The sequence below is a fragment of the Mytilus edulis genome, chromosome 14 (genome assembly GCF_963676685.1).
Source record: "Mytilus edulis chromosome 14, xbMytEdul2.2, whole genome shotgun sequence".
In the NCBI taxonomy this organism is placed as follows: domain Eukaryota; kingdom Metazoa; phylum Mollusca; class Bivalvia; order Mytilida; family Mytilidae; genus Mytilus; species Mytilus edulis.
In genome coordinates this window covers 44814914-44836663 of record NC_092357.1, presented here as the reverse complement: position 1 = coordinate 44836663, position 21750 = coordinate 44814914, and the positions used below count along the sequence as shown (strand labels likewise).

At 31.4% G+C, this 21750-nt stretch overlaps 2 protein-coding genes across 2 annotated transcripts; both read left to right on the top strand.

Moving 5' to 3' along the window:
• The first annotated feature begins 129 nt into the window (after positions 1 to 129).
• LOC139504230 (uncharacterized) lies at positions 130 to 4219 on the top strand. The gene is made up of 5 exons (XM_071294296.1): positions 130 to 139; positions 396 to 561; positions 2299 to 2493; positions 3230 to 3386; positions 4115 to 4219. Exons 1-5 carry the CDS (start codon positions 130 to 132, stop codon positions 4217 to 4219), a joined length of 633 nt encoding a protein of 210 aa, XP_071150397.1.
• A 5428-nt stretch (positions 4220 to 9647) lies between these two features.
• LOC139502667 (heat shock 70 kDa protein 12A-like) lies at positions 9648 to 15797 on the top strand. Its single transcript, XM_071292195.1, has 5 exons — positions 9648 to 9698; positions 11326 to 11661; positions 13121 to 13339; positions 13582 to 13720; positions 14571 to 15797. Exons 2-5 carry the CDS (start codon positions 11326 to 11328, stop codon positions 15653 to 15655), a joined length of 1779 nt encoding a protein of 592 aa, XP_071148296.1. The 5' UTR covers positions 9648 to 9698; the 3' UTR covers positions 15656 to 15797.
• The last annotated feature ends 5953 nt before the right edge of the window (positions 15798 to 21750 follow it).

Sequence of the window (21750 nt, the reverse complement as noted above, 5' to 3'; positions counted from 1 at the left end):
ACGGTCTGGAAGTAAAAGGTTTTAGGTTCAAATCAAGACTATGGTTTCATATAAAAATTAGTTTATTACAGACACGTAAAGACATTATCAATAAGAATTGAATTACAAGATAAACATCAACACTGATTAATGTTATACAGTACTCATCCTTATTCATCTTTTAAAGCCAAAAAAAATAATAAAGAACCTATGATAGTAGTTGCCGAAATATTCAATCAATTAGATAAACAATTAAACATAAAAGTCGCATTTTTTTACACATTTCTCCAACCATCTCCAAATAATGTCGTTGCATGACATTTTAATACGTTTCGAAATAAGTTTAAGATTTAGTAAAACAATAATACTGTTGATATATCTTTTTTACTAATATATCGATAAATTCGTCGTTTTAGAGTTTCGGAAAATAAATAGTCCTGAGAACAAATCCAAATTACTTTGTGGTGGCTTAGGATATACATTCAACCGAATCAACAATACCTGTCTATCACGCTGTATTGGGTTTGTTTGTCTAAATAATGGTTTGTGTATATTGGATATAGATGGTACACCAGTATGTCGGTAAGTACGATATACACGATACAAATGTATAAGAAAAGTTATGCAGAATGTCTTTTGCAAGCGCTTTTTTTTTCGTTTACAACATAGCATATCTCCTAGCATGGCATTTTAAATGGTTCTTAAATTAATTAAATGTACATTAAATTTGAAATTTATCAATATAATTTACATTCCCCCAATTCCTCCGTATTTGGTAGAAATTTTCGATGTGTCTTTTTTTCCAAAGCTCTTCAACTTACATGTTATACAACTATTGAGTCATAGTTGAATTAGTTCTCTTAAGCTTGCAAATTACAAGATTAGTCTATTTTACCATTGAGGTGAAACATTGGAGTTAGTTGCACTCTCGTATTTTCGGATCACCGACATTATCTTAACACACTAAACATTGTACGATACACCATACATAGGCTACACTCTAACTCTTGTGACACAATTCTATATAACGCCTATTGAAACTCATCTGATAGGACAACTGCATATGCATTCCCTTTAGCCGAAAACAAGATGCAGGGTATTCTTAAGGATATATACCTCTGAGTGGCCAAATATTTGTAGAATCAAACTTTTTTCCTCAATTTTGGTTTATATGACTGTCTCAAAATAGTTGGTGTACACACTGATTTGATAGTAGATTTCTGTTTTTGCTACAACCTTTTGAACGTTCCCAATGTTGATGATTTTCCCAATCTTTCACCAATTCTTATCCATTTTTAGCCTATTAATGTGAAAAAATGTAAGTTTCACGATTGAAATTTTGTCATACTTTCAATAAAAATGAAGTGGATCCAATTTTAATAAATTTAACTTAAAAGAAAAACTGTAGGAAGCGTAAAAAAAGAAAGTTATATCATATTTTGATGCTTTTTCGTGACAAATTTATTATACTGTGATTTGTGTATTCTATTTGAAGAACAAAATGCATATAAGGTCAATTTCTTGGTTTTAAATAATTAAACAAAAAACATATTTGCAAAGTTTGAAAAGAAAGGTGATATAAGATGTACATTTCTCTAGTTTTTGTTCTATTTTCACATTTCCTGACCTGTGTCAAAAATTAGTGAAAAATCTGTTCTCGGCAAATGATTGGTTGAAATTTAATTGTGACTTTAAATTTTCTTGTTTTCTTCTGAATTTTCTTACGTCATGAAAAAGGCGACCATGCCTTAAAACTTTCATAAAATCTTTGAAAAGAAAGGATAAAAATCTTAAGAGAAACAGATTCCACCACTGTAACTCGTGTATTACGATATTTCGCCACTCTCAACAGTTAAATTTAATTATTCGAAAAGCTCGGCAAGCCTCGCGCTTTAAATATTAAAATTTAACTGTCTCAAGTGGACAAGTAGTACACTTGTTGTTGTTGTGGAATTTGTATGTTTCTGGTAAAAAAAAAATCTTGTACCCTCACCAAATTTCTTTAAATCATGGCTAACAACATGAACAAGACTGACTTTATTAGTAATCAAATTTGAAAATTAAATTACTCAAGGCTACTTATTGTAAATACAATTTTTTCACAGAGTTAAGTTTCATGACAACATTTTTTTAAATTCATTTATACTTTCAACCGTTGTTACATGTTTTGGAAGTATTCCCAGAACGAGATTTCAACGAGACTAAAAGGTGAGAGGAATACATCATTTAATCATTTCAAAAACATAATTTAAAAAAACCAATGTAAGTCTCCGATGTTTTTTTTTTTTTTATTTCTCACGAGAGTTTATATTTTTATAGATGCACGGCAGATGAAAAATATGTCTTCTCAGGTGACGATTGCAGCACAAGAGGAGAAAAACTAGAACTTGCATCTGAGTATATCATTGCTGCCGCATGTGGAAGTGGTGGAATTATCATCATCGTCGCTATAATTGTTTGTTTAGTCTGCAAAAGTAGAAATCACAAAGAAAGACAAGAGAAAGACTGTTATATGTATGTTATATAGTATTCATGTATGTGCATCCTTGATTGCTTTGATATTGTCATTCTGTGCTTAGGAGGCGTGAAGCAATAACAAATCAATTAATCAATTCGTTTATTGACACTGACAGACGAGGTATTAAGTAATGATGGGAATGCTCACTATGTATCATGTAGCTCTACCGGGTTTCTACCAATTGGATTCTTAATCCTTAAGTTCTTTAAAAAGTAATAGAAATGTCGAATAAGTTAAAAGAAAAACATTTAGTTGCAATAGTTGTATTTAAATCCTAGAAGGTCACATAGTTATTTTCAACAAATCATTTATTAATATTATATGCAACTTAAACGAGTGTTGATGTCAGGATTTGATTTTGTTTTCAATACTGTTTAACAACAATATGAAAGTTATGTTATCGAATTACTAGATGCAGATGCATACTTTGAATTAAAGAATTATATTTCATTAAGTGTATTGTAATTCATCGTATTAGTGCAACTGCTTCCATATTATGTATCCTTATATTCAATCAAAATTTTGTTGTTTTGCAATTATTATTCGTTGCAGTTCCAATCCTTGTATTTGTATTGGTCCTATTCTCCTTTCAAGTGATTGTACAGTAAAAATGCATTAAAAGAAGTATTTAGTGTTTTGTTAAATTGTTTATTTCGCCTTTATACCATTGTTTAATTCATTTGCAAAATATTTATGTGTTGATCAACTATCAAGTGTATTTTATATTTGTAGAACAGAACACGATACTTTAAGTTATAACCATCCATCAGCACTTTTTGGACGTCAAAGGACACCTTCTAATGTGTACCTCTCTATGAGAGATAGTACATATAACGTTGACGACAGAAGGTATACTGTGGTCGAAGATGTAAAGAGAAACACAGGAAATGTAAATATATCAATATTTTTGCTTATCACATGTATAATTATGAGTACCAACATTTTGTCATAAACCGACAGTATTTGTATGATTCTATAGCAACTATTATGATTTGATATTTGTTTCAAAAGAGGGACGAAAGATACCAGAGGGACAGTCAAACTCATAAATCGAAAATAAACTGACAACGCCATGGCTTTAAATGAAAAGGACAAACAGACAAAAAATAGTACATATGACACTAAATAGAAAACTAGAGAATAAACAAAACGAAGTATACAATACCTGAATGGAGATGCATCTCTCAAAATGAGGAAAATCATTCCCCAGATCTCTAAGTAGACCTCATGATTGTTTACGTCAGTATCTTTTGTTTTGTGAAATACTACAAAAAATCTACAAATAGTCTTATTTTAAGATCCGTTTATATTAATTATACTATAGCCTTTGTATGAGGCCGATAAAAAGATCTATTGACCTGAAAGAAGTATATTGATTGAGGACGAAGCTACTAATTCAATTATCTCTGTAGATAATAAACACAAAACATCTTGGGTAAGCAAGTATGTTTCTAAAAACGTACAAATGTAGTTTGAAAAATGATTTCTTTAAAATGTACGATGATTATTCTATTGTTAATTTTAAAATGCAAGTTGATAAAAAAAAATTAGGAAACACTAGATGATATTTTTACCTGGCTTTTACCAACTTATTCTTTATTGCATATCTTATTTCAGACATATATCTACAATCCGTCAGCAGAAACACAACAGAGACCAGAAGAGGTAAAAATAAAGACATCCATATATCATATGCAATTTAAACCACCAATACAAACTTAACACAAATCACATTTTAACACACGACTTTGTGAGTATTATTATCTGTCTGTTATCTAGATACAGTGTTCCGTAGTTTTTAAGAAGGTTGAGTTAAACAAATCAGTAAGCGAAATTGTACCTATGTGGCAACTATATTTTAATTTTTGATATCTAATCCAGTGATACAATTCAGCCTTTTGAACGTGTGTGATTCTAGGTTCACTGATGGTTGTTTTTTTACTACGAAACAAGCGTCGAGTTAACGAAACGTAAATCCGTATATCAAGGATGAGTTCATCAAAAGTGCTGATACCAATCAAACTTTTACTGTTCCCTACGATTATTTACTCCGCTTATATGACTGCATTTACGTCTGTGTAAACCATTTTTTTTCCAAACTCAAACCAATGGTTTCAACATGCTGTACAAACAGTAATGCCGCAATATCCAAATGTAACTTTTGGGTGATGCTAGTACGTTTATACATTATAGTTCTTTTATTCACATTGTACATAGATATAAGAAGATGAGGTTTCAATGCCAATAAGGATAATTCCATTTTGTTAAAGTAAACAATAATAGGTCAAAGTACGACCTTCATCACGAGTTGCATGTATATAAAGTGTGAGATACAATACAATTATACAAAAGACAGTGAGTCAAAAAAGACAATAGTACAACATGATATAGTTCATTGAAAGTCTTTAAATCGTGGTCAAAACCTATACTTCACGTTTCAATAGCATTATGCAGGATTGCACAACATGGAAGTATGGGTATTACGTAATAAATTGTGTAATAGAATGGGAGAGCACACACATTATCAGTAAATATACTTTTCCGATGTCAACTTGAACAGAATGTTTTACTACATTTTATTATTATAAAAAAAACAAGGTACATGTGTTTAATAAATAATGTCTGGTTGTAGTTTGCTATTAAAAGACCACATTTGAGGACAGAGAGGGATTTTTTTCCTTCCGATTATAGCAGGTATGATTATACAGTTGAGGAATATAAAGAGTAGTTCAAAATCTTATCTAAAGAATGAACAAAAGTTATTACATGTTTATTTGATTAAAATAATTTTGTTATTTTAATAAAGGTTAGTTACAGATACAATAAAAAAATTCAAATCAAACTGACGGAAATGTAAAGGATATCAATAAGATTGAACTGTGACCAATACTACATGTACAAAGTAAACGTTCGCTGAATAATTTGAAACCAAAAAAAATGAAAAATTAATTAACTGGCCAATAATACATTAGTACATAAACAATACGTTTGATTCAAAAAGAGGCATTCATATTAGTAAAAGACTTGCAATGTTAACCAATGACTCTATGATGACATGATAGGTAAATGACAAATACAAGCGTTTTTTTTTTTAAATCCGTGTTTGGTTTTTTTTTGTTACTAATATAATCTGTTTTATAAAAAAATAAGATGAACCAAACACTATTTTCATTTATAATTAATAATCAGGTGTTATGTAATATGTTTATTGTACATATATTTCAGATCAAAAACGCATCGACCGGACTACATGTAAAATATAATTAAACCACATCGAAAATCATCACCACTGCATAATATTTCATGCAAAGTGAGGAATGTATTTGTGTATAATCAATTACATGTGTTATGCATATTCCTTAATGACTCCGTCCATGAAAGCATACTGTTTTGAGTGATAGCTGACCGATACGTTTTGCAATTTTATACGATGAACACATGATATAGATCAACATAAAAAGAAGGGTTTTCGTTTCATAAAAACATGTAATTTGATCATTAATAAATTCTTTACTTATTGTTTAACATTGTTTAAAGGACTATTCATTAGGAGGAGGATTGTTTTTATTATAAATGAATATATATTCAAAAAAAAATATTCACAATTGTATATTTATATGTATGATTAATCAGAAATAATATAATAAAACATTATTAAACAACAAGTCAAAAACAAAACAATGATGTTATTTTATGATTGTATTGCTCGCTACAATTACATTTGTCATCCTCGCAGCCATTTTTCAAATAGGTTTTACTCAACGCAACAGTTAAGTTTTGAATATCATAAAAAGTGATTAGATTACTAACTGAAAGTCTTGAAGAGGCTTAAATTAAGAAACATACAAGCAGCCAATCGTACGTTATCACCGCTAGGTAAATCTTAATCTGTGTTGCAAACTGTAAAAGGTTACAGTAATTCACAGTTTGATACTATTTTAATTGAAACGAAAAAAGAAAGTACTGTTTCTTTGCTATTCGATCAACAGAGACAAAAGTTGCCGAAATTACACAAAAAAATCGATTGAATCGCAATGTCTTGACGTGAGGTTACTTGCTTTTAATCTTAAGATAAACACTATTCGCCTTTTAAACTTTTCCTGTGCTAAACTAAGTGCTAGTCTTCATGACATTTAGGTAACATAACATCATAGAAATCACTGTTGTGTCAATTTTCATATGCTTGACTAATCAGATCGACACAGAACACAACTATTGAACAAAAAAACACAGGACACAAACGCAAATCTTAGAGAACTTAAAGTTATGGATGGCTAGATTAAAGATATTTACAATCAATGAACACATTGCAAGTACTTGAAATTCCCAAAAACATAAACCATGAATTACCCTGATTTTGCCTTAAAACAGTAACAAGACAAATCAAGGTATCAAAGACAATCGTAGAGAAAAACATGAACTTAAAAAAACGCCAGCACGGATGCCTCAACGGTGGGTAAAGGCCACAAATATTACCCACCTTATTAATTCATATCTAGTGAACATGTCTTAATCAGGCAAGAACAAAAATGGTAAAATGAACGATCAATCGACTTAGCATGCAATGTGTAATCGGTCAATCCATTTGTGATGGTGAACCATTGGCTAAAAAAGGATTTAGAAATACACTATACTTATACTTATTGACCTATTCATGTAATTCGTCAGATACGACCATCAACAACGATACTTTTTTTTTTATATCAAACCAAATATGTGTTGGCATAGTCAACTTTGAAACAACACAACATAAAACTAAACAATAAAAATTCGTTGGGTAACGCTTAAATCGTAATGTTCCATAACGCACAACACGTACACAAAAAAAAGATAAAGAACTGAAAGTATCGATCTATATATGAATCTAATAGACATCATCGTGAATATTTATCAGTAGACAGCATCAGATCTAATCAGGCTAAGAAAAGATGTCATGAACAATTACAGAAAAAAAATGACCTTGATTTAGAGTCAATGTGTGGAAATCTACGGGAAGATGTGGTGTGAGTGCCAATGAGACAACTCTCCATCCAATTAACAATTTAAAAAAATTAAACCATTAAAGGTCAATGTACGGCCTTCAACACGGAGCCTTGGCTCACACCGAACAGCAAGCTATAAAGGGCCCCAAAATTACTAGTGTAAAACCATTCAAACGGGAAAACAAACGGTCTAATCTATATAAAAAAAACGAGAAACGAGAAACACGTATAAATTACATAAACAAACGACAACTACTGTACATCAGATTCCTGACTTAGGACAGGTGCAAACATTTGCTGCGGGATTAAACGTTTTAATGGATACAAACCTTCTCCCTTTTTCTGAAACAATAGCATATCATCACAACATAGAATACCACACGATAAAATATCAATTGGCAAAACTGTATACCGATGCATTATAAGTAATATCTTAGTTTACTGATAACATAATCTATATGAATGTCAATAAGGGCAATATTCACATATCCTTTTGCAACATATTTTTGAATGAATAACCTTGAAGCCTGAATCTATTAAGAAGAGAATTCATGAAAAAGCTACACTCGTACTGTCATTTCATATACCTAAATCTAATATACTGATTCCGTGATTTTGAACCACGAAATGACTTATAAGACATTAACCCTCAGTGGTGTCAAATCTCAACCTTTCGATTAGTCTTGTTCATCGACTCCGAACAAGAATACTATCATTAGTCGTGTTATTACAGGAGGCATTTGGCTTGGTAAAAGAATGTACAAGGTGTGGATTTCTAAGTTCTGAAATGTCAACTGACCAAAAACATAGATAAATGCAGTTGATGATTAAACAAATGAAAAGGGTACAACGATAGCCAGATGAACTAACAATGGAAGTTTTTAAAACTGAGTAATCAAAACTGGTCAGTCAAAAGTTCACGAATTTGTTACACTGCAAACGGCAAAGGTGGTCGATTTGTTCATCTCTTCGCGACAAAGATTTTGTTATTCAAGCTAACAATGCAATGTTGTTGTATATTAAAAAATGCGTCAGGGTTTAACATGTTTTGTGAGTTTTAAAACCCTTCCCCTATACATCTAGCCAATGAAGATTAAATAAACACACAGTTATACTCACAGTCATTAAGGTTAAAAGAAGTCCGAGCCTGACGTCAGCATTGGTAATAACAGAAAAGCAAGATGACAATGATACATAATCTTAGAAAAGGCAATTAGCAGATACTGACATGCAAGCTCTCTAATAAGCTTTTTTTAAATTAAATGCTTCTTTGCCGAGGCATTATTTGCTTTCGCCTTTAAGAATGAATATCTTTCATATCTTCCATCTCTCTTTTTAAAACACTGCCATTGATGTAAAAAAAAATATAAGATAATTTTTGTCATATGATATATTTTTCAATTTTCAAACGTGTTATTGCGAAGATGAGATGAGAGATACAAAAAAGAGGATATACAAAGAAATAGACTAAATAAAGATACTGACGATTAATTTATTGTATGTGTGTTCCAATTTTTCTGAAATGAAGACTTGCATTTTCGTGATTATTTAGTACCATTGTTATGCGTATACGACGGGTGCCGTATACGGTACCGAAAATGCTTACCCATCCGGAATACCTGATTTCTCTCCCGGTTTTTAGTGGAGTTCGTGTTGTTTCTTACTTATTATTTATAACTGTTGGATGTAAATGTCCTTTGGTTTTGTGAGTCTTTGTTTACTCCTTGGTTTTCAATACTATTGTCTTTGGTCATTCATTTCGTAAGAAAATTTGTAATTCGTTGAACATGGAACAATTCCTTGTACCAACAAAATCAACGAAAATTGGAATCCAACGATAATCAAATAATGTACAGTATGGAAAACAAGACAAAAGAAAAACTACGAAGGGAAAAACCATATGTATTAAAATAAAGATTAAGAAACAAGAAGCATCAACATGATGGAAAAAAACCTTGAACAAACACATACTAGCGGCGTTTTTTGGCTATCTTGTGCGCATTAAGTAGACAGTAACATCGATTACGTCAAAGATTAGATAGAAGATTGAATGATAACTAATCATTAAAACTACCATGAGAACATACTTCATACAACGACACATACATGTCAATGTCATTTAAACTGAAATCAATATATCTATATTTAGATTATAATCAAAGGATTATTATGTCCCCTTACCACTTAGATATGGGTATCAACAAGGAAGACAAAAAAAGGTCAGATATTTATTTACAAAAAGAGTAGCAACACTGTGTTCTTCTAAAACATAATTTAATCAATATCAGTGACGCTGTAATATGTTAAGGTACCAGTTTTGTATTACAACTCCAGTTTCCGGTGCATGTCAAAACATAAAGGGAAACAAAATAGTCCATTTTTTTCAGAATTTTTTTCTGGACTCAATTTTTTCTGTTTGATTATTGGGTTTATGCTGAATTAAAACATATATATAAAATCTTGCATTTTGGGGGGGATATCCATCCAGGAAAGTGGTGCGGCCTCGTAATAACAGCAAACAGAAAGTAGAAAAAAAATGTTTTGACTTCAGGGGTACGTAACTTTTTATTCTTCGTGGCATGACCCACCTTTTTTTTCGATTAAATCACACTTTCACATTGTTACATACATGATATGAACATGAAATGATTTTTCTATGTTGCATTTTTTATTTTTTTATTTTTAAAGATCAGCTGTTTTGCATGTAAGCCTATGGAGTAGTCAATTACAAGACTGCAACCTTAAGAGTAATTTACCTGTAAAACATGTACCATGCTAATTATTAAAACTATATTTAAGATACGGTGCTGCCTTGAATCAAAACAAATAATTCCTATCTATGAACTATGTGAAGCACGTTTTACAACTTATACTTGAAATTTTCCTTGTATTTTAAATCAACATATAAACTGGCTAAACAGTTTAGAACGGATTTTATAACGTCATAAAACGAATATTAAACTTTCATTCTCGATGAAAATATTAAGAACTGAAGGAAGCTACCTTATAATGATCTGGCCAATACTAAAACATGAAACTAGGAGCGGGTTAGATTAAACCTTGGATATATATTGGACCTTAACAAAATATTATTTAGTTTATGATGAAATCATTGAAGAATATATGTATGGAGTACCACAGGAAAAGTTTCCGTTAATCTTGAAAGTATTGGGTCAATAATCTGAATGTAATCAAAGAAAGTGAATGTGCCATAGTCAATAAAATTTTATACATTCATTATTATAAAATGTCTGTCTAAATGGAAGAAACATTTAGAATCATTATAATATAAAACTAAAGATAGAAATCAATGAAGTTGTGTTACTCAGATGCGTAATTTAAACAGATAAAAAATTAACAAAGACATTCCTCGACAGGTGTTTCCTCAACAATCTGATTGCTTGTTACAATGACAAAAACAAAAGTAATGCTGTTTGTATTTCTTTAGAGGTGAATAAATAAGTTGTTGATACTGGAAAGAATACATGGAATATCATTTTGTATGCGAAAGGTTTAAAATTATTAACCCTTAATTTTTTTAGTACGGTTTGTGTTGCTCAGTTTTAAGGTTTCTATGTAGTGTTGTGTATACTCTTTTTTGTCTGTTTGGTCCTTTTCATTTTGAGCAATCATTTTGCCAGTTCATAATCGACTTATGACTTTGAATGTTCCTCTGGTATTTTTAGCCTCTCTTTATGACGTACTCCATCTCTTCTGAATATTGATTTTTTTGTGTATTAACTCGTGCATGATTTTCATTGCAAACATTTTAAGTAGCCACAATTTATCAACCTATTAAGACCCTCCTTATTTATTTAATATGTTATATGTTGTGTCTGTCAACAGATGGCATCAGGATTAGTATCCACCTTCCGAGCTGGAGGAAACTGGTTAGTTGTCACTGGTATTGACCTTGGAACAACATATTCCGGATATGCATATTCCTTCCGATCCGATTTTGAAATGGATCCGCTAAAAATAACTTCTAATGATTGGTCAAAAGACGGAGTCCACAGACCAGAAGTGAAAGCGCCAACTGTAATTTTATTAAACAAAGATCTATCGTTTAATTCATTTGGATATAGAGCACAGAAAATATATGGGGATCTTCTTGACGAACCAGAAGAAGCTTCGCAATACTATTTTATTCAAAACTTCAAAATGCAATTATATGACAAGATGGTAAGCACAACGTAATGCGTTGTATATTATTTTTCTTTCTTTCTTTGACAACAATTATGATGATTTGTTTATTTTTGGCGAAAAATATTCATACATGTATGGCTAAAGCCAAGCATGTATCGATATCAAGTTTACATTTAGAGTTTAAAGCCGATGATGTGTAGCGAATTTTCTAAATTATTATACATATCTTATTCTTTGCCTACCGTTGGACAAAAAAAACATGTCATATATGCCGTTTTTAAAAGTATATATCTAGCAGTATAACTAAAACATTGATAGTTCAAGAGAATAATTTGAAATGACCTCAAAATATTTAGTTGTTAAAAAGAATTTGACCTTATGTTAATTATGACTTCGTCCTTGTGTATTTCTGGTGCTGCAGTAGATGATGAGCCTCGATATCATTTGCAAATTACTCAATCTACATACAAAATACAGTTATTCCTAAAGCCTCTGTACCTCACCAAAAAATTACTTTGTCCAACTCCACCAAAAAAAATGTAGTAAAAACATAAACTAAGAACACACGGCCTTGCCACACTCACTTGTTATATATAAATGCAGCATAAGTGGAAGGATTCCACCAGTTAAACTTAAGCTACTCCTTCCTTTCTTCTCTTAATGCAATGTCGTTAAACATCATGAACATAAACACATAAACAGTAAATTAACAAAAATACTGAACTCCAAGGAAAATTCAATCGAAAAGTCCCTTATAACATGGCAAAATCAAATGACAAAATACATCAAACGAATGGACAACATTCACATTCCTATCTAAAGATAACAGAAAACAACCTAGACTGTGGAATCATGATGTCCAGCACCGGCACATTGATTTAATGCAGGATCTAACAATAAGTTCATTGCAGCTATTTTCTATCTGTAACTTTTACCTTTTTTGTCAAACGTTATAAGCTGAAAACAGGTGATTAATTTTCACTTTACTTAAGTTACACATCTTGTTTCCTTATCGTACCTTAAAATGCTGAAGTAAGTATGGTTACATATTATTCTTGTTTTACTATATATACTAATTATTATGGTTTTTTAACGGTAGCCTGTGTGTTTTCCTGGTAATTCAAATACCAACCCATTCGTTCATGTGCTTTTCAAGACACTCTGTTATCAGACGTTGTCAAAACGTTTACAACTTAAAAAACGGAACTTATTTGAATACAAATCAGAAAATATGATATAATTACCATTAATGTAAATTGGCGTAACAGTAATTAACTTAAGTACATCATACGGCCTTCATCGATGAGTGAAAAGCATACCTTATTGCAATCTATAACCTTATGCAAGCTATAAAAGAATAAAACGCGAAGTTATTTAAAAAAGAACCTTATTCTGGCGTTTTCAATTATGTTATGCTACTGTCTTGATATTCGGCGATCTGTTCTTTGATTTATCCTGTGTGTCTGCGTAATTCTGTTTTCTTTCTTTTACCAAGGACATAAGCTTAGAAATGACAATTAAAGATGTATGTGGAAAAAAAGTTCCAGCAATTATTGTTTTCACGGAGGCTATAAGATTTCTAAAGAATCACTGTCTTGGAGTATTCAATGAACGCGATTTGGAATTCACAATAAACGACATATTCTTCGTTATAACTGTACCGGCGATATGGACAGATGCAGCAAAGCAATTCATGAGGGAAGCATCTAAAAGGGTAATCGTTGTTTGTTATTTTACCAAAATGAGTTCAAGGGTAGTTTAGCATAACAATCTTTTTGACTGCATCAAGATTTTTATTTTTTTTGGTTCAGCAGAATAACAATGAAATTGAAACGCATTTTCAAACGTGATGTCCAAATTAAAAACAAAGAACAAACTGAGCATTCCATTTGGGTTCTTTGTCAGTGAAATCGTTGATGCCAATCATCTCCCTTATATTATTTATTTTTCTTTTAGGCAGGAATTGAAAACTCCCAGATGATATTGGCATATGAGCCAGAGGCCGCCGCTTTATACTGTAGCCTACTTCCTGCAGATCAGGGCATAGCCAAATTCTTTCAGGAAAACCGAAAAATTATGATAGTTGATTTAGGCGGTAGGTCAAGCTATTGTACATTACATGTATTTCTCACAACATTTTATTATGCGTAACTTGCATATGATTATTGTATAAAATGATGAATTGTATTTCTTATACACACACTATTTGTTTTTGACCATGGGTAAATATTAAAAGTGACTTTAAAGATTTGTATCAGTCTGAAACATTGATGACATTTGAAAACAAAAACAGATGATGGTTATTGGCAATGGTGAATACATTTGTACATATCGGCAAGTTTCGTAAACATACAACTGTCTTGCCTTTTCTGTCTCCATATTGAATATTTAGTGCTACAATTTTCTCGTGCATTAAGTGTCAATTGTGTATTTTATTCAATACGGTGATTTAAAATATAGAAAAACAATATTTCCACTATATATGAATTGATCGCCAGTGAGAACATTTTCCCATTATATCTTACTGCCATACATTTTAATATCATGGACCGGACTTGATACTCGAAAATATTAGGCAATACCATTATGTATCAGTGCAGTAACGTCACATGGTCTTTTCCATACCCTTCAATTTATCAATGAAATGCACGCAACTTCATTCATACAACCGAACAACGAACCCAACGTTTTGTACGAGTACAAGTAGTTTTACTTTTCCATTTTACTTCATATTCTTCACAAAAAGCAAGGGGGTAAGACAGATTGCCGATAAAAAGAACAATGTCATTTTATGTTTTGATACGGACTTTATCAGCTCGAATATCAGCTCGCCCTAGCCGGTTCGCTTGATATTCTTACTAATAAAATCAGTATAAAAAACAAAAATGCCATTATTTTATATTTAGTCTGTTTTGCATTAATCTGAAATTTGTCTTAATTTACAGGAGGTACTGTGGATATAACGGTCGTCAAGGTTATTAAGAAAATTGATAAACTGACGTATTTTGAGCATGTCCATAAAGTAGAAGGTGGCGCATGGGGTGGTTATCACGTCAACACACAATACGAACGCTTTCTTGAAGATTTATTTGGAAAAGAAATCATAGAGGAATTTAAGAAATCGAATATGTCAAATTTTATTGAAATGATGAATGACTTCGAGGTTGAAAAAAAAACTCTGTCTGACGAACTAAAAAAAGTTGGAGTCAAAATAAGTGGGGAACTAAGAAGTCAATATCAATTAAAACATGGTAAAGATATTAAGAAAACACTCGAAAAAAAGTTCAATGATCAAATTAAGGTTATTGGCGACAAGTTGAAATTTGATGTGGAGATTTTTAGATCGTTTTTTAATGAATGTATACAACATATTGTCAATCTGATTGGTAAAACGTGTGGTGTTAAGGGTTGTGAATATCCGTCCGCTATGATTTTGGTCGGAGGATTTTCTGATTCAAATGTTGTCCGTAAAGCCATAAAGGGGGCTTTTCCAGCTATCAAAACAGTAGTGTCCCCAGTTGGGGCAGTCTTGTCGGTCCTGAAAGGCTCTGTTGTTTTTGGACACGAACCAACAATTGTTACCGGCCGGGTGTGTTGCAAAACTATAGGCGTAGCTCTTCACAGGCCATATAATCCTGCAATACACGTGCAAGAGAAAACATTTAAACTTGGTGGTAAAATACGCGTTGATGACTGTTTTGAAAAGATGTTTACCATAAATGAAGTTGTACACCTTGGTCAAATGAAAACAATAGAGGTGCATGATTTACTTACTGATTCACAAGTGCAAAATCGCCGAAAGCAACCCAAATCCATTGAAGTATATGCAACACAATCAGATGATCCTAAATACATAACAGATCCAGGGTGTGTACTTTTAGGAAGAATCACTGTAAATCCGCCTGGGGGTAACTGGCCGGAAGTTGTTGAAGGTTATATAGAAATGAAACCAGGTGGAACGGAAATCACTGTAAGATATCGTGACAAACAAACTGGTCTTATAACCGAGGGTCAAATTGATTTTATTTGATGAATCATTGTACAAATTGAGTTCCAAGTCAATTTACATATAGTAAAAACTTATCTCAAGATTGACAGGGAACCAATCAGATGAATACAGATTCGATAATACATTACAATTATACGTTTTTTAATAAAATTTGCCGACATTCTTCCTTTCTTTATTCATTTTATTCTCAAAATGCATGTTTATGTCAGCAAATAAAGAAAATAACCAGAAATCATAATTTTTATCATTAAAGAGATATATGAACCGCTTTTCTGGATTTCCCTCTATTTGGACTTCAAAAATATTCAAAACCTTAGAACGTATATAAGACCTGAAAATATGGTAGCAATATGACCAAAAAGAGAACATCAAGTAAAGCCTGTACCATGATGCATCTAAGGTCAACTTTGTCCGAAAGGATTTACTACGTTACCAGGTGAAATTAAAAAATTTAGAAATTCAAAATTGATACTATTAGTGAAACAAACATTACTTAAGGTATAAAGGAAGCTTACATCTACCACCACTTTCTTTGAGTGTATGCTAGCTTTATTCGTATGTTTGGAAGGCAAATGCATAATCGAAACTAAAGAAACTTAATAAAAAAAATTAAAAACATATTGTTGTGCTAAAATGACGCTATGTGACATCAAATTTACAGAAAATGAACAAATCAATGATATTTCATGTCGACAATACTAGGACAGATTTACATTTGAAACTAAATATCAGCAGTAGCATCAATTATACTCTCGACTTTAGCGCATTTTGTTAGAGTTTTTGTTAGATTTATTTATATTTGTGTTCCAATTTTGTGTCAGTTGTGATTTATATATACACAAATTTGAATGCTGAATCCTACGTATTTGTCACATGCATTTACTTATTATATAAAAAGAAGGAGGTGTGATAAAATTGTCAATAAAACAACTTCACACCAGAGCCACATGACAAAGAAGAAAACAATTATAGCTTACTGTATGATCTTCAACAATGAGCAAAACCCATACTGAATAGTTGACTATGCAAAATCTCGAAATGACAAAGATATTTCAGTTCAAACGTGGCATAGAAATTACAACACAACAACAAAAAAGTCACTTAGTGCAGATATGAGGGTACTCATATAGTTACTGACAACTAATTTAACATTAATACCAACTAACAAACCGTATATCTGTTTGTGTTGCCTGATTTTTTTAATATATGTGACGCAATTATAAACAACTGTCAATCAAGATGGAGGTCTAGCAAGCAAACAACCCAGGTTTAATTTAAGCCATCATTGTCTGCAGAACATACGTGTACCAAGTCATAACTTGACTGTTTTCATTCACTCGTTCTTTGTATAGATAACGTTTGATTTTTTCGTTTTCTATGCATCTCCGCTTCTGTGATATTTTTATAAACTCATCAAATATATCAAGCATCCGACTCGCGTTGCAAATACGCATCGCATGTGTTCATTGATGTTTAGTAATTAGACATATGGCTGAAGCCTCAAACACATTTAATAGACTTTCAAACTTACGTATTCAATTAAACACCAAGATCTTATAACCCTAATCATGAAAATAAATTTTTCAAAACCTACTTTCTTTTTTTGATTGTGATGAACTGTTTTATTATTATTTGTTGTATCCTAGTTTAGATATCAAATAGCAGCTTTGTGCAATATATTATTCTTTTTGTTGAATCACGTCTTTGAATCTTTTAAAATCAAAACAAATAAGCGTTTGCAAATTTAAAGTAAATAAGCAATTTTTTCAGTACAATTTAGAGTAAGGTAACGTTTTGACATGAAATGACTGTTACCATATTAAACTAAAGATACCATGTCTATGAATGATTGAAGTCTCAGAATTTTACATATACTGTCGATTCATGAAATTACGTGGGTAACAATTTATTGTGGATTACCGAAAAGTTGCCTTTTTGGTACCGGTACTATGCGATTTCATGTTTTTGTCATATTCTACATTCAAACTGATAGTAAATTTGTAATTTTTTTAATATTCAAATTCGTTTCTCCCCTGTTACAACGAAACCACGAAAATATGTAACCAACGAATAATAATGTATCAACAGTATAGGCATTTTGCTTTGAAAAAGTTTTATTATTCCAGCGGCTTGTATTTCTGAAAACTACCATCGCATAATTATTGTAACCATTTAAACAACAGTTTTCATTTGTCCTTATGGACAGGAGAAAACAAATTTATAAACTATCATCATTTCGTTGAAACATTTGTCACATAGACTTGATCAACAATCATCATTTGGAAAATGAAATTGTTTACGACAAAATGTTTCAAAAAAAAAGAATCATTAGTTAATTTATTGAAGTTATTCAGTACTACAGAAAGTATTCGGATAGTGAAGTGTTTTTGTTTTGATCATACGTTAATTAATAGGATAAAGGTTAAATAACGGATATATTTCAGATTTCTTTCTCTTGAAAACGGTGTCCATCAAGTGGATCCTCTGTCTCCTCGTCTACTTATTCTAGTGCATGAATTCCTCAGTGGCGCTATAAAAATTACCCTGTGTTGTTGATGTTACAGTTAATATACGCTCTGAATTCTTAATGTGCCAATTCAATATGCCGACGATTCGTAAAACATCCACTACAAATAACTTTTGTTATTTAAAGCTTACTAAAAAGTCTGATTCTAAAAACAAATACATTTATAAGTGGATGAATAAGAGAGTTGATTTCGTTAGAACTAACATTTGTACACATGTGTGCATATGAATATATTTATTAAGAAGTTCACATCACGACATAATCGTCTGGACATATTTCTGAACTTTTAACAGTAGGATCTTTAACCACATTTTATAGAAAGGCGGATCTAGCTATATATGACCAATAAAAGGTCTTACCGAATTAGTCAAACAAAACTGTTACACAATTGATGAAACCTAAGCGAAAAAGAACAGTCCATCAGTAAAGGTTTCCATGGTCCAGCGTTAGGAATATAAAACTTAACTTTTAGTTCTGTGCATTCGACGCTTTTTTTCTGAATTAAATTCATTAGGAAATAATGATCTCATCAATTGACATGTTTCAGTACTAGGTAATGATAGCATCGTTATAAATCGTTATATATCAGTCTAGACGTACAAGTAAAACACAAATACTTGAAAAAAGTAACGTTTTATACATTTGGTGCGTTTGAAGCGCCTTTTTATGTTTAGTGTCACTAGAAGACACACGCGAAAATCGCGGATACTTAAACCGTGGTTGAAACTATATACGCTATTGTAGACTGATCTTTTTCAAAGATTTGATGACTGGAAAATTTCAGGAAAGGTTTCGAAATTCAACAACTTTAGCCCCCCCCCCCCCCTTTTTTTCCAAAGTTCGTTATTTATTGTTTTCTGTTAATTTCCATCATTTTATCTTTTTTCTGTATACTATGAACACAATGTACATATACTATAAATAAAATGTATTTGCTATTTACTATCAATTCGAAGTTTACTATCCACAGCGGCCACTGAGACTTTATATAGCATATCAGTAACCGCCGTGAATAGTAAACTCTCTATATTTTACCATCGTATGTGACGTAATTTTTAATGCATTTTCACCGTCGTATGTGACGTCATTTTCATAATTTACTGCGTTGAGGCCTGGACTGAGTCGGGTTCTGTGTTGGTCATTCATTATGTATTCGTGTTTGTTTTATGTAATGAGTTAATACTTCAGTTTCATTACGTATATCTGTAATATTCATTTGATAAAATTTACTGTTTGCAATAGCATTAATTATTCTAAATAATTAGGATGTTCTTATCCCAAGCATACAAACTTAGCCGTATTTGACACAACCTTTTTCAACTTTTGATCTTCAGTGCTGTACAACTTTGTACTTTTTTTCGCTTTCGATCTTTTATATCTGGACGTCACTGGTGAGTCTTGTGTGGACGAGGCTTGTTTTTGGCGTATTAAATTTTAAACCTGATGCTTTTTGTTATTCATTAATCATGTGTTGCTTTGTTTAATACGTTTTCCTATTTATTTGTATTGTAGTCCTGTAATATTATGTTGTCATTTCTATGTTATATTTAACATTGCCATTAAAGTGCGAGGTTTGGCATGCCACAAAACCAGGTTCAACCCACCATTTTTTGTTTTTTAAAATGTCCTGTACCAAGTCAGGAATATGGCCATTGTTATATTATAGTTCGTTTCTGTGTGTGCTACAATTTAACGTTGCGTCGTTTGTTTTCTTTTATTTTTTAGTGTAAATTGACATTGCGATAAGACGTGTCACAGTACTTGTCTATCCCAAATTCATGTATTTGGTTTTGATGTTATATTTGTTTTTCTCGTGGGATTTTGTCTGATGCTTGGTCCGTTTCTGTGTGTGTTGGTTACATTGTAGTGTTGTGTCGTTGTTCTCCTCTTATATTTATGCGTTTTAGTTTGTTACCCCGATTTTATTTTTTGTCCATGGATTTATGAGTTTGAACAGCGGTATACTACTGTTTCCTTTATTTATACTCATTAACTGGGTATGGGTGCTATGGGAAGTTTATTGGCCCCGAGGTGCAGTCAGTAAGTGTTTTATTATAGCGACAGAGACAAAAGACATATATCGAAGCATAATCACTTAATTGTATAAAAAGCAGAAACAGAACCATAATGTTTACCGTATGAGGAATGTATAGCCAGTCTATGTCGCTAAAAACTCACATCATCATATACTGTTTAACGTTTACTTCATATATATTCTGAATGCTGAGGCTAAGTCCTGTATTTAAAAGTGAATCCTACATACTAAATGTAAATTTCAAGATGGCAGATCTCTAAACAATCGCAAATCCCGTAGCTGCATTTGAAATTCAGCGAAATAAAATTACACGTGTCGTCAAATAGTTTCATTGATGTCAAATAGTTTAAAGCTTTCAATTTGTAAAATATTCAAAAAATTGTGTTATTATATTATATAGAAAATGATAACTGATGTTTAATAAAATCTATCAATGAACTGAATAGTCATAAGCCAGGATAATGATAATGCAAGTATGCATGGTACGTATAGGACACGGATCCATGATGATTATTTTATTTGGGAAGGAAGAGAAGCGACATGCAAAATGAATGAAAAAACAATTTGAATACACGAGGTGTACGTCATTATATACTCCGATGTCTTATTTTATTTCAAAGAGAATATTGAAATAATAAATAAGAAATGTTCATTGTTTATTATACATTCCTTTCATTTCAAAATCAATTTTAATTAAAAATAAGTAGGACAGGGTCGAATTAAGTGAATTTCTTCTAGAGGGTAGGGGTTTGGGATTGCTGGTATGGATTTCTTTTGGTAAATATTTGTGATATATTGTATTTTACTGAATGTATTCCCTCTGTCCCTTTATTTCTTTACCCTATTCTAAAAAACTCTAGTATTCGAAAATGTGGTGTATATGAATCATTAGATATGTGTTACCGTAAACCATATTCTAGCATGAAATGATTTTGAAAAGAATATGAGTCCCTGGACACGATTGTAAAGACCAATACTAATAATTTTAGATAAATAAATAATTTTTAAGTTGAAAAGGGTTGAATTTTATCAATATAGTAATATGTTTAGTTTATTTTTACGACTATATGTGTTGTCCATCACTAATTTAAGTTAAAAACTAGTAAACCTAAGGTGAGTTTTAAGCCCAAGAATGCCTTCTTTCTTATTCATATATTTTTTTTTTAAATCCGGAAAATTCATTTAAAAACCCAGCCAGATGTTTTAAAGGTTGCTCTCGGAACACACGGACAATGAAAAAAAAACTGAATTGTTACTGAATTATAATGAAATTGTTCGTCTTTTGTGTCAAAATGAAATCAAATGTAATGAATACCTCTATTACATTTACTATGTTCTCAAAATAGCAGTAAATTTTCTTCTGGCTTGTAATTTACCTGATTTTCACTCGAAAAAAGTGGATCAATTCACTTGAGAAAAAAACACAATCTCCAACGGACACTATACAAACCGTGTTTTCAAAGTTATTTTTAGATTTATGGTTTTTAATCTTTCGTCATAACCACCTGTTAAAAGATCATATTTTTGGTTTTTACAATTCTCTTTACTATTTAA